The sequence below is a fragment of the Camponotus vicinus genome, unplaced genomic scaffold, assembly GCF_025532165.1.
Source record: "Camponotus vicinus isolate PSW18456_S1 unplaced genomic scaffold, iyCamVici1.0 SCAF_7, whole genome shotgun sequence".
Taxonomy (NCBI): domain Eukaryota; kingdom Metazoa; phylum Arthropoda; class Insecta; order Hymenoptera; family Formicidae; genus Camponotus; species Camponotus vicinus.
This window is the reverse complement of record NW_028141979.1, coordinates 18581435-18595492: the sequence shown is the minus strand read 5'-3', so window position 1 is coordinate 18595492 and position 14058 is coordinate 18581435. Positions and strand designations below refer to the sequence as shown.

At 40.3% G+C, this 14058-nt stretch overlaps 2 protein-coding genes across 2 annotated transcripts; both read right to left on the bottom strand.

The window, feature by feature from the left end:
• Positions 1-5063: 5063 nt before the first annotated feature.
• LOC145974329 (uncharacterized) lies at positions 5064-12256 on the bottom strand. The gene is made up of 3 exons (XM_083104120.1): positions 12109-12256; positions 6359-6857; positions 5064-5291 (listed from the first exon to the last, which is right to left on the bottom strand). Exons 1-3 carry the CDS (start codon positions 12126-12128, stop codon positions 5064-5066), a joined length of 747 nt encoding a protein of 248 aa, XP_082960246.1. The 5' UTR covers positions 12129-12256.
• LOC145974999 (uncharacterized) lies at positions 10273-12074 on the bottom strand. Its single transcript, XM_083105125.1, is given in 2 exon segments — positions 10273-10904; positions 10907-12074. Coding segments are annotated over 2 exon segments (1800 nt in total).
• Positions 12257-14058: the final 1802 nt, after the last annotated feature.

The window sequence follows — 14058 nt, the reverse complement described above, 5'->3', positions numbered from 1 at the left end:
CGAAGTTCGCCGCTTAATCCACCTTGGATTTTATCACATTTGGTACGGATTAGCTCGATGCTGGCAGTATATTCCAGAGCTAGTGCGCTAATTTCTGAAACTGTCATAGCACGGAGAACTTCTTCCTTTATGTGTTCAGGGGCAGTCCCCGTTTTTCTCAGAATCTCTATTTCTGCCAATATAGGATCGACAGCTTTCACCTTGCGTCGGGGTCTACCCACCTTACCACGCCTATCTTCGCGATCAGTCCCCGATAGAGCGCTATCGGGGTTGGAGCATGTCAAGACATCATCGTCTCTCGGCACAGTACCAGGGTTACCTTGGTCTGGGACTGCAATCGGAGTCCGCTTTCTTGGGGCACGCAAGCGATGCTTCGTTCCTCTGACGGTGTCAGAGGCGCTATCTTCAAGAGAATCGGAATCAAAATTCCGTGCCTTTTTGCGTTTGGAAGCCATGCGGGTAGACGGACTGTCATCATCCGCGTCCACATCCATTTGTGGTGTTGGATTTGCGAGCGAGGCCTTCTCCTCGTCTTCGACAATTTTAGCCCAACTCTCCGGAACCATCGGAGACAAAATCTCTTCCGTTCTACCAGGACTAGGGCTCATGATAACGGTATCACCGCTACCTTGACGTGGACGCACAAGTGCATCTGCAGTTAATGAGGCTGAGCATTCAGCCATTGAGTTATCAACGACATTAGTCGTTTCACTCTCTCTCTGATATAATGGCGGCGGTAGCCAAAGCCTGCACGGTGCCCGCCGCAGACACTGTGTTTTGCCCATCGTTCGATGATGACAAACACACAGCTGGGACGATACTGCGTGGATCGTCAGCCCCTAAAGTATCCGATCCTTTTGGGGCGATAGTGATCTGCTCTTTCTGCTCCATTGTCATATAGATAGTGCGTTTTTTGATCAGAGGGCGCCTCTCTGAGGTGGTTTTGAGGACCACCATCCTCACACGTACAATCATACATACACACATACAAAAGGAAGGGAATACGGAAAATGGGGAGGAAGCCGGGAAAGGAAGGGAGGGAAAGAGAGAAATTTGGAAGGATAACAAAAGGAGAGGAGGAGTAACTGGGGAATTAATAAGGATCAGGGTGTTATCCCACCCATCACGGTACCCTTGGAGCCGGGTTTTGTAGTCAGGGTTTACCTTCCCCTCCGCATTGGACCAAGGCGCCCGAAGCGGAACTCCTCTTCCGTCTCTTTCCAGAGACGGTTAGTGCAATGCCCATCCCCGCCCCGAGGCCCCGCCCCCCCGGGCCGCAGAGGCCGGCAATGCCGCACCAATGCGCCCCAGGGGACCGGAGCCCCGAATTTGGGTGAGGAAGAGCCTGGGAGCCGCTTAGTTCAGGATCCCGCCCGTCGGGAGCCCTGGATTGAGAACCACTGGGGTCTCTCTCCATGGTCCGCAAAACGCGGACTTAGTCTCCCAGCGACCAAGATCCCTTAAGCCTCCCCACCACGACAAGGTGGACTCCCACGGGGAAGAATATCAACCTTTACCATTTTGGTTTCGTGTATGTTTTTACTGTTTTTACTACAGAATTAAATTGTTAATAACTTCTTAATAAACAATGACCGCCAGCTAAAACTTTCTGGAGATTACTCAGGATCATGACCTTGACCACATATGTCAAGGTCAAAGTCATCGGTGAGGTTGCCGTTTTTTCAAATAATTACCCGCTGGTTTAATAAAATCCAGAGGCGATTTAATTCGTGTGCTGGTTATTTTTAGAAATATTTCATACCAGATGCGGTTTGCATGTGCGCTCTGATTATTAAAATATTTATTTCAGAGGCGATCTATTCGTGAACTGATTATTGAAAAAAAATCGAGAGGCGATCTAGTTCGTGAGCTGGTTTAAAAAAATCCAGAAACGATTTAATTCTTGTGCTGGTTATTTTTAGAAATATTTCATACCAGATGCGGTTTGCATGTGTGCTCTGATTATTAAAATATTTATTTCAGAGGCGATCTATTCGTGAGCTGATTATTGAAAAAAAATCCAGAGACGATCTAATTCGTGCGCTGTTTTAAAAAAATCCAGAGGCGATTTAATTCGTGTACTGGTTATATTTAGAAATATTTCATACCTGATGCGATTTGCATGTGCGCTCTGATTATTAAAATATTTATTTCAGAGGCGATTTATTCGTGAGCTGATTATTGAAAAAAAATCCAGAGACGATCTTATTCGTGCGCTGGTTTAAAAAATCCAGAGGTGGTTTAATTTGTGTGCTGGTTATTTTTAGAAATATTTCATACCAGATGCGGTTTGCATGTGCGCTCTGATTATTAAAATATTTATTTCAGAGGCGATCTATTCGTGAGCTGATTATTGAAAAAAAATCCAGAGACGATCTAATTCGTTCGTTGGTTTAAAAAAATCCAGAGGCGATTTAATTCGTGCGCTGGTTATTTTTAGAAGTATTTCATATCAGATGCTGTTTGCATGTGCGCTCTGATTATTAAAATATTTATTTCAGAGGTGATCTATTCGTGAGCTAATTATTGAAAAAAAATCCAGAAGCGATTTAGTTCGTGCGCTGGTTATTTTTAGAAGTATTTCATATCAGATGCTGTTTGCATGTGCGCTCTGATTATTAAAATATTTATTTCAGAGGTGATCTATTCGTGAGCTAATTATTGAAAAAAAATCCAGAAGCGATTTAGTTCGTGCGCTGGTTTAAAAAGTCCAGAAGCGATTTAATTCGTGTGCTGGTTATATTTAGAAATGTTTCATACCAGATGCGGTTTGCATGTGCGCTCTGATTATTAAAATATTTATTTCAGAGGCGATTAATTCGTGAGCTGATTATTGAAAAAAAATCCAGAGACGATCTTATTCGTGCGCTGGTTTAAAAAATCCAGAGGCGGTTTAATTCGTGTGCTGGTTATTTTTAGAAATATTTCATACCAGATGCGGTTTGCACGTGCGCTCTGATTATTAAAATATTTATTTCAGAGATGATCTATTCGTGAGCTGATTATTGAAAAAAATCCAGAGGTGATCTAATTCGTGCGCTGGTTTAAAAAGTCCAGAGGCGATTTAATTCGTGTGCTGGTTATTCAAAAAAAATCCAGAGGCTATTTATTCGTGGGCTGGTTATTATTAGAAATATTTCATACCAGAAGCGGTTTGCATGTGCGCTCTAATTGTTAAAATATTTATTTCAGAGGCGACCTATTCGTGAGCTAATTATTCAAAAAAAATCCAGTGGCGATCTAATTCGTGTGCTGATTTAAACAAAACCCAGAGGCGATTTAATTCGGGTGCTGGTTATTCAAAAAAAAATCCAGAGGTGATCTTAATTTGCTGGTTATTTTCAAAAATATTTTACATTAGATATAATTGCATGTGCATTCTGGTAGCGAAATTTAATTCAGAGATCATAGACACTGCCTAAACTAAAAAGCATGTTTAATAAGAATAAAAATCCAGATAAGATGAATCATTGGACCGATTTTTAAGCGTTATAAACGATGATTCTTATTTTAAAGTGTGCTATATTTCGATAATTCTTATATAATTATAGCATATCATATAGCGGTAAAAGCTAACAAATTATTAGAGCAAACTATAGTGATCGCTGGCGATTTTTTTGGATGACACCAAGCTTTGAATGTACGATACTCGGCTGTACATATGATAAATTGGTGCCTAAAAAATTACTTTCATCGCCGTTGCCTAGAAATAATTATATTTGAAAAGTTTCAACAACTTGATAGCATACGCTGTGAAATTTATGCTGCAGCTTTCGCTACACTTCTATAAACTATAGCCTTAGAAGGAAATCCTTGTAAAGAAAAATATTTCAATAATGTAAAATGTATGAAGCAACATTTTTTTAAATTAACAGTAAATTGCCTTTTCTAAAGTGGTAAGTTATTCATATATCATCTTACATTTTCTTTTTTTTACTCATATCACGATTTTTTTTTACTCATCACGATTTTTTACTCATATCACGATTTCTTTTTAGTCATATCACGATTTATACTGACAATGAGGCATCTTTTTCTAACGATATTCCAATGAATATCGTTAGAAAAAGATGCCTCATTGTCAGTATAAATATCTCGTTTGTATCGGAGAGACGAAAAAAATACATATTATGGTTGCGTCTTATGGAAATGGGCGATGAAAGGGCCTATTATATTATCGATATACTTTGTATGCATCTTTAATAAAAAAATTCCTTAAAAATAATTTTTTACAGTAATTTTCCTTCAAAAAATCATTTTCCTAAAGAACAAAACTTCAACAAATAATTTTTATAAAAAAATATTAAAAAATAAAATATCGAAACTAAATATGAAATCATTAATTACTATTAGCCAAGTACTTAAGAGCAATTTGTAAATTTGATATAATATTTGCCGTGAAATATCAATTTTATACAGTAGAAATATTATACATAAATTCTCCCTAAGAAATTAAAACGCATTTTATATTTATTCTGTTGTGCCCGCGCCGTGGGGGACGGGACTTCAGGGTTTTTCGCCCAAAGGATTAGGACCCAGGCAACAAATGTAGACACTCCGTACTTGATAGTAAAGGAATATATTTCGGTCGTTCTTCTTACACTGGCCTTACGCTACTCTTGTGTTTGTCTTATACGCTAGGGTTAAGCGTAGCGAGCCTACTTTAGTCAATGCGGCGGCTTATATTGTTGATGACTTCAGATTTCTTTCTGCCACCCCGTCGTCGTGATCGGTTTATATATCGTTGGGTACAGGAAGGATGAGGTGTCCCTGGGCCGGAGCGCGGTTCGTGCTCCGTTTTGTTATGCTTATTCAGCTTTGGCCGTGACTTGCTTTTCTTTTCGTCACGTTTTATTTTTATTTCTTAATGTCTTAATATCTTATTTCCTAATCTCTTTCTTTTAGTTTAATTAAATTATTATTTCGTCGGGTTACGACATCCTTCCCTCCTTGGGAAAAGAAAATTTACTGGCGGTAAATTTTCTTTACCTGTTTTCAATTATATCTATTTTGTTTAGTATAATATTGCTGTGTTGTTTGTCGGTGAGTCTGGTTGGTAGGGTCTATCGTAGATATATTCTCTTGATATTCGCGGTATGCTTATTGGGTTTAATATTGCGTTGACTGGTGCTTTCTTTTTTGCTTGGTTCTTTTTTATCGCATAAGTTATCGCTACAAGGCTGACTATTATTACCGTCCCTGTGATACTTGAGATCGCCGGGTATAGTATATGTTCTCGAATCTGTAGGTTGTCTTCGTTTATTTGTTCGTCTATGTCGGTCAATGTTTTGCTGAGTTCCATTAATTCTGATGGGTTTTTTATTATTTTTCGTAACTTAATTGTCTCGATTCTATTTAGTAGTCTGTCTGTTTGTTTTTTGGGCGTTAGTGTTAAATTATAATCTGGTATGTGTGTTTTGATGTACGTTACTAGTGTAGATTTTTTCGTTCTTATTATTACGTCGGGTGTTACGATTTTACATTTCCCTCTAATCGTTAACTGTCCCGTTCTATCAATCTCGACTTTCCGTGTCGTCTCGTTCTCGCACGTTATCTCTACCTGCTGTTTCGCTCGCGTGGAATATATCCATGTGTTCGCGTTACTTAACGTTGTCCATATCGTTGTGTTCGTGTGTACGTATTTTATGTTACAGTTGTCTGTGTGTTTTTCTAGTTGTACATATGTCTGTATTTCACACAACGCTTGGTCATCTACATGATGTATCGGATAGTTTTGTTCGCATACATATTCGTTGTTATTTCGCATACATTTTTCTAATTCGTTTTCCGTGGTTGTAAAATGTGTTCGGCTGTCCATGTCTACCGCTATTATGGGTTGGTTTACCTCTATACATATAAAGGTGTTGTTTTGTTTGTGGGTGGATAGGGGTGTTGCCTTTATTATATCATATGTGGGGTACATAATTAGTGGGAGTTTTATTACCGTAATTATGCCTTCGTTATCGTAGTATGCGCTAATCGCTATAAATTTTTCGATTGTTCCCCAATTTTCCTGTGTTATTTGAAAGGGGAAGTGCGTTCCTTGTGGTACTTGTGTCGCGATTTCCTTAAGGTTATCAATAATTGTTTCGATCGGTATTAATCTTATGTTTATTATTCCACTTTTTGTGCTGGTTAGGTGGTTAATAATGTCTGTAGTATCGATTATTAGATCTCTAATGATTGCATTTAATACGATGAAGTGTTCGTCCATCTCTTCTCTATCTTCAAAACTTGCTGTCGTTCGTAGCCAACTTTGTCGCATTTTTTCCGTTATATTTAGAAATCTTTCTTCGTTTTCTTGTATAATTTTTTCTGATTCGTCCACATGTGCGATAGTTGCGTTTAATACTCTTACTTGATTTTTTAATGCGTGCTGCAGCGTTTGTTGTTTTCCCTTTATTAATTTTAATTGTTCAGTGATGATCTTTTCATCGTCGGCGTCCAGTGTGCCGAATAGCGTTTTTGCTATTGTTCCGAGGCCGTTTATTAGTCCTCTTCGTGTTTTCTTCGTTAATTGGTAAGTTTTCCTTAATCGTGTCAATAAGGTTTCTGCTTTTTTATATTCCTTCTCTGTTACTTGTAGTAATATGCTGCATGTTTCTTTCATTTTTTGTTCTAATGGCTTGTCGTAGCATAATGCTCTTGTTTGTGCCATATATCCCGTTACTTGTTCTTGTCGGTGGTCCATTGCTGTGATGTCTGCTCTGATCACCATTTTCCATGTGGACTCGACTTGATTAATTTTTCCTATTTTTTCAAAATATATGCCTGGTTCGTGCCGGAATTTTTTTATTTGCCAGGTCTTATAGGTGTCAGGTTCTTCTGTCCTGCCTCCGCTCAGGGCAGTGAGACTCCTGCAATACATGGGTATCATATTACGTCATTGCGTTTTCCTAAAGAGTTTTATGCTCTCGCTGTCTTTTATCTAATTCTTTCTTAGGTTTGTTAACGTTTTCCTCCCCCCTCTCTCTCTCTCTTTTTTTTTTCTTTTTGTGTGTTTAATGTTCGATAAAGGCTTTTAATCGGTTCACGTGTACGCGTATTGTTCTTCTTCCCATTTTGATCGTGTAGTTCACGTCGGAATTTTTCCCGGTGATTACGTAAGGCCCTATCCATAGGGAATCTAGTTTTTTCGATCGTCCTCGGCGAACTGTTTCGTCGTGTAATAGGACTTTTTCTCCTACTTCGAATTTCGTTTCACGTGTCTTCCTGTCGTAGTTTCCTTTAGCCTTCATCTTTTCGTTGCGTATATGCTCTTTCGCAACTTGTTGCGTCGCGCGCAATTTTTCTTTGAGTTCGTTCGCGTAGTCTTCGTACGTATATGTGGGTCTTGGAGGTTGTGATAGCGTTGTCGGTAGAATCGCAGTATGCCCGTAAATCAGTTCGAATGGGGTGAATCCTGTTGCTGTGTGTGGGGTTGTATTATATGTAAACATTGCGTATGGAATCCATTCGTCCCAGTCGGTCTGATCTGCATTTATATAATGTCGTAGGTATTCAGCTAGTGTCCGGTGTGATCGTTCCAGTGCTCCGTTGCTTTCCGGATGATACGCTGTCGTCTGTATTTTCTCGATTTTCAATAGTTTGCAAGTATTCTTGAATATCTCGCTTAGGAAATTTGTTCCTTGGTCGGTTAGAATTTTTTCTGGTATACCGTGCTCGAATATGATTTTAGTTGTGAATTCCCTCGCGATTGTCGCGGCTTCTTGGTTCGCTATCGGTATCGTCTTGCTAAATTTCGTCAGATTGTCTTGGAAGGTTAATATATATTTGTTTCCCTTATTTGTAATTGTTAATGGTCCTACTATATCTAATGCGCATTTCTCAAATGGTTTGTCGGCGGTATCTGTTAATATTAATGGCGCTTTGTTTTTTCTTGACAGTTTATTTTTCTGACAGAGTTCGCATTTCGTTATATAGTTTTCGACGTCCTTCGTCAGCCCTTTCCAATCGTGGGTCCTTCGAATCCGGTTTATCGTGCGTTCAATTCCCTGATGTCCTCCTAAGGGTGCGTCGTGATATTCATATAGTATTCTTTGCTTTTCGTCCTCTGTATATTCTTTCTTTGTCGTAACGTCGTCTGTCTCTTTCTCTTCGACCGCGTTGATGTCCGCCACATGCCGACTTAACGCGTCAGCATTTCTGTTTGCTGTCCCGGGCTTGTGTATTATTACATAATCGTATTCTTCTAGTTTAAGCCTCCATCTGATTAATCGGGATCCGGGGTCGGTGACATTGAATAGCCATACAAGCGATTTGTGATCCGTGACAATGGTGAACTTTGTTCCATATAAATACGGTCGGAAATGCTTAACGGCCCATACTATAGCGAGTAATTCTTTCTCGGTCGTGTTATAGTTTAATTCGGCCTTTGACAGTACACGGCTTGCATATGCTATTGGCCGGTCTTGCCCTATCTGGCCTTCTGATAATATGGCTCCGATTGCGTAGTCGGAGGCATCCGTTGTTACTATAAATTCTTCCGTAAACTCTGGATACTTTAATACCGGCGCTGTCGTCAGCTTTTCTTTTAATGTCTCGAAAGCGTTTTGTTGTTCTTGCGTCCACTCGAAATTTTTTCCTTTCTTCGTTAGTTTCGTGAGCGGTTTCGCTATCTTGGAAAATCCTTCGATAAATTTTCGATAATATCCGGCTAGTCCTATAAATGCTTGTATGTCCTTAACCTTCTTTGGTATAGGAAAATGTTTTACAGCTTCTAATTTAGCTGGATCCGGTGATATTCCGTTTTCCGTTATTTTATGTCCAAGGTACGTAACTTCTTTCCTCAGAAATTCGCATTTGTCAGGTTGCAATTTTAGTCGATTTTCCCGCAATCTTCTCAATACTTCTCTCAATCTTTTGTTATGTTCCGTTAGGCTGACTCCAAAAATTACGATATCATCTAAATATACTAGATATTTTATTCCTTGTAGTCCGCTTAGCACCGCGTTCATTAAACGTTGGAATGTAGCGGGCGCGTTTTTTAATCCAAACGGCATTCTATTAAATTCGTAATGCCCGTATGGCATGGAAAACGCTGTCTTGCATTTGTCGCTCTATTCCATTTCGATTTGATGGTACCCTGATGCCAAATCGAGGGTTGTGAAGTATTTTGCATTTCCTAGTTGGTCTAGTATGTCGGTGATATTCGGTACAGGGAATGAATCGCCTACCGTTAGGTCGTTCAATTTTCGAAAGTCTACTACCACTCTCAATTTTTGTTTTCCAGACGCATCTGGTTTTTTCGGGACAACCAATAAGGGTGCGTTCCATTGGCTTACACTTTTTCGAATTATTCCATTTCTTAGCATCTCTTGCACTTGTTTATTCACTTCGGTTTTTTGTTTCTCTGGTAGCGGAGGGGAAAATCCCCCGGCGCACTGAGAAAATATTGCAGGATCTCCGCACTGGACATCTAAACAAAGAAGAGGAAAGGTCAGTAAAGGAAATCTGCGGAGAATATAGCGACGTATTCCACACAGAGGGAGAGCCGCTCACATGTACAAACACAGTGACACATTGAACGGTACGGTCGTATGTTGACCGCTGCGCTATCCGCTTGCGTTGCAATTCAATGTGTCACTGTGTTTGTACATGTGAGCGGCTCTCCCTCTGTGTGGAATACGTCGCTATATTCTCCGCAGATTTCCTTTACTGACCTTTCCTCTTCTTTGTTTAGATGTCCAGTGCGGAGATCCTGCAATATTTTCTCAGTGCGCCGGGGGATTTTCCCCTCCGCTTTTGTGCAAGTTTTATTTACTTCTGCTGTTTCTTCGGTTTTAATTTCCTCTAGTGATATTTGAGGCATTAGTATTTCGACCTCGTTTTCATTCGTGTTTATTACGCTCGCGGGGCATAAAAAATTTTCGGGCTCTACTAGGCAGTTCCCTATAAATACTCCTGGTATTATTTCTTCTGCTCTGGTTATCCCCATCATGTTGATTGTAGTTGCTACTTGCATTATCGTCTCGCTCCGTGGTTGTAACGTGATCTTCCGATAAGGATATAGTCTTAGTATATTCCGTCCGATTCTTAGCTGTTTTGTGGCGTAATTACATATCGCCTTTTGTTCTTTAAGGAAGTCTATTCCCAATATTCCTTCATATTCCGAAGGGAAATCGTCTTTCACGACATACAGTCTGTGTTTTATTTTCCCATCTCGTAGGTTTATGGTGGCGTTTATCCGCCCAATTGGGTGGATCTTGTGTCCGGTCACACCTGTGAGGACTATTTTATCCTCGGTTATCATTGTCTCTCCTTTTAACTTTCCTACTTTAATAAGTGAATGGCCGCTCCTGTATCGCATAATAGGTTTGTTTTTCCTCCTTTTGCCTCCTGCATGGGTAATGCAACTAAATCCAGGCCTGTGTGTGTGTGAGGTGTTCGTCTTATATGCGATACGTGATACTCGCTGGCGGGCCTCTGTTTTTCCTCTTCCTTGTTTTCTTCGTCACTCTCTTGAGCGTAGTAGGTCTTCTTTTTCTTTCTGTCGTGATTATATCGATTTTTGTTGTCTCGTGCCATTTGATTCGGCTTTTGACGGTTAGGTCGATCTCTGTTAGGTCGTCCGTGTAGCAGCCAACATTCTTCGCGATTGTGACCAGTTTTCTTGCAATGGTTGCAGTATTTGTCAACGGTATTTACGCGCGAGTGTCGCTCTGGTTTCGGTAATGAAAACCGTGTAGCGTAACGGCTCGTACGGCATTCTCGCCCATGATGCCCTAATTTTCCGCATTTTTGGCATTGTATGACATTTCTAGTGTCACGGTAATATGTCGGCGTCGCAGCGCTCTTTGGTCGTGTGCTGACTATCGCCGGTCCCTTGACCTTCTCTTCTGCGCTCGCAGCCGATATTGCTTCTTGCAGTGTCGTATAACCTCGGGATCGCACTACTGTTTTATATCATCGTTTAATCCGATCTAGAAATTCTCTAAGGCTTGTTGTTGGATAATATTGAGTATTACGCGTTTTTGATCGGTCGTATACTGTTGTCCGTTTAGCATTGATTCGTATAGTTCCATCGCTAACTTGTCTGTTCGAAGTCCGTATGTTCTCGCGTTTTCGCCGGTTTTCTGTTTTAACGTATTGAAATCTATTTGTAGATGTGTCGTATTCCTTTTACTGGCGTAACAGGCTTCTAATTCTTGTTTCAATTGTGCAAAATTTTGAATCTTTCGCGTTTGAAAATCTAGCATCGCTCTGCCTTTTAGTTTCGTGCATAATACTGCGCCTAATAATGTGACTTCATTTAACGGGTTAATATTTTCAACCGCGTACGTGGTTGCACTCACGAATTCCTGTAGTTTGTTTGCTGATCCGTCGAATTCTGGTATTAAACCGCGTGCTTCTTTCAACGATAGATGTCCGCGTCCCCGATGATGTCGTACATCGTCGAACGAAAGGTCGTATGTTGGTTCGCGTCTATCTTCTAATGGCGTGAGGCGTCCAGTACTCTGTCTTCCTTGCCTCTCTCTGACATCATTTATTTCGACGTGCAGGTTTCTAATCTCCTGCATCATTGCTTGCATCATATCTCTGAATTCGTCGGGTGGATTATTTATTTCTTGTTGCGATCGAGCATTCGTGGTATCGTTATCCAATTCTTCTCGTAACCGATTGATTTCTCTATTTACTTCTACGGAAGTGATGTCTCGCGATGTACCCTGTGGTGCATGTGTCATGTCTCCACGTTCGCGATATATTATTTCGGGGTTGAAAATACTCGAATCGTATGATGTTAATGAAAATTCGCGCCTATGTGTTATTCTACTGGGCGAGCTAACCGCTGACTCCGCGTCGTCGGTGTTCGCGATTAAACTCGGATCTATTTCGCCGAATGAATATTCGCGTTCAATTATTACGTTCGCTCCGTATTCGTTTTCGGACGAGCTGTCGCTTGAGTAGTATGCTTCTAAATTTTTACGCACATTACTACTGATATCTTGAAGCGCGGTCTCTGCTATTCTTTGCGAGCTTAATAGACTACGTGTTATCGCTCTTTCCGCAGAATCGCTATGTAGCCACGATGCGTTCGTTCTATTGTTTGATCGTTTGTTTTGTCCTTCCGACATCCACGCGTTATAATAATTGCTTCGTTCGACTTACATTAGTGCGATGAGCAGCATTCTCCTTTGGTCGCAGTTCTCGCGTTGTCCTCCGCGGTTGAGGTAGGTCGTCTCCTCCTTGGGTTGCAGTCCGGTCGTTACCTCGTTAAATCGGGTGTCCGGGAAGTTCCTAGTTGACTTCTCTGCTTTTCGTTGTAGTAGCGGGTGTGTGCAGTCACGACGTTTCTTATTTCCTTTGTCTCACTTGATGCAGGCGAATCCCACCGCTGCCACCAATTTATGTTGTGCCCGCGCCGTGGGGGACGGGACTTCAGGGTTTTTCGCCCAAAGGATTAGGACCCAGGCAACAAATGTAGACACTCCGTACTTGATAGTAAAGGAATATATTTCGGTCGTTCTTCTTACACTGGCCTTACGCTACTCTTGTGTTTATCTTATACGCTAGGGTTAAGCGTAGCGAGCCTACTTTAGTCAATGCGGCGGCTTATATTGTTGATGACTTCAGATTTCTTTCTGCCACCCCGTCGTGGTGATCGGTTTATATATCGTTGGGTACAGGAAGGATGAGGTGTCCCTGGGCCGGAGCGCGGTTCGTGCTCCGTTTTGTTATGCTTATTCAGCTTTGGCCGTGACTTGCTTTTCTTTTCGTCACGTTTTATTTTTATTTCTTAATATCTTAATATCTTATTTCCTAATCTCTTTCTTTTAGTTTAATTAAATTATTATTTCGTCGGGTTACGACAGGTTGTCGAACGGAAATGAACGGTTATCGAACGATCGTTGAACGGCTATCGAACAGCATTGAACGGCTATCAAGCGACTATCAACGCAAAACTATATTCAATTATCTATTAAATATTTAAAATGTTTTATCATGTACCACAATGTAGCAGTATTGAAATGTAATATCTGGCGTTTACGTAAAATGTTTAGGAATGGCTAAATCGTTCTACTCTTGGATATATAAAAATTATGTATTGTATATTGAAACATCACACTATCGGTATGAGACTTGTCGATGTCACTCCCGCATTGTAGATAAACTTTTAAATATGCTTTATGAACCAAATCATACGATAAAAAAAAATATGATTCAAAGTAGATGATTCGGTACGCGTAAGCAAATACAAGACCATCTTTGAAAAAAGGTTTTATGTCAAATTGGACGATCGAATAATCCCGCGACATTCATACTCAAAGATTCGCGTGGATATCCCGTCGCTGGAGGATTCTACGAATACGAGTTACAACGCATCGCTAATCCCGACGTATATCTCGTGGAAAAAATTTTGCGGGAAAAGGGTGATGACGTATACGTAAAATGGTTGGGAATGGATAAATCACACAACTCTTGGATACATAAAAATAATGCATTATAAACATTTATTAAAATAATATACATATAAACTATATAAATAATTTAATATATAAATATTTAATAATATATAAAATATATAAAATATATACATGGTTATGTACAAAATATACACAATTAATAATAAATAAAATATACATTTATTTACAAAGGTATCCTATAATGTCCCCACGGTAGCGTATCGGTGGTTTCGGGTATGACATACCGCTTGTCATCGTACGGACTCGGAGCAATTTTCGTCTCGCTGATCGTGTATACTTGATGTAATTTCGATCTTATACACGACTGCTGACGCGTTATTTCAATCTCATCATGCAAACACCGCGTGTAATCATCAAACGTTATCGTTCTCGCGACAACGTTGCTCTTGACGCCTTTAACCTTCTTCGTATCCTTTTTCCCATCGACTCGTAACGCGTACATCTTTGCTCTGAGCCCGACAAATTCGGTCATTATGGCACCGTTGTTTTCGTCCTTCATTAGACCCGGTACCTTTTTATTTACAAGCGGCATACCGTACGCATTATCCACAGCATAATCGCTCGTGTCGAATCTGTTGACGTCGCGCTTCATATTCTCAAATACGTCTTCGCACTCAATGTGATATATGAGACT

Bases quoted from the DNA above. Each gene is read 5' to 3' on its own strand.
- LOC145974329 (XM_083104120.1), bottom strand. From the start codon at position 12,128: ATGCTGCTCATCGCACTAAT. The intron at 6,858-12,108 runs GTAAGTCGAACG...CATGTATTGCAG, and splicing joins ATGCTGCTCATCGCACTAAT to GAGTCTCACTGCCCTGAGCG. The intron at 5,292-6,358 runs GTAAGAGTATTA...AATGGAACTCAG, and splicing joins AGCACGCATTAAAAAATCAA to CAAAACATTGACCGACATAG.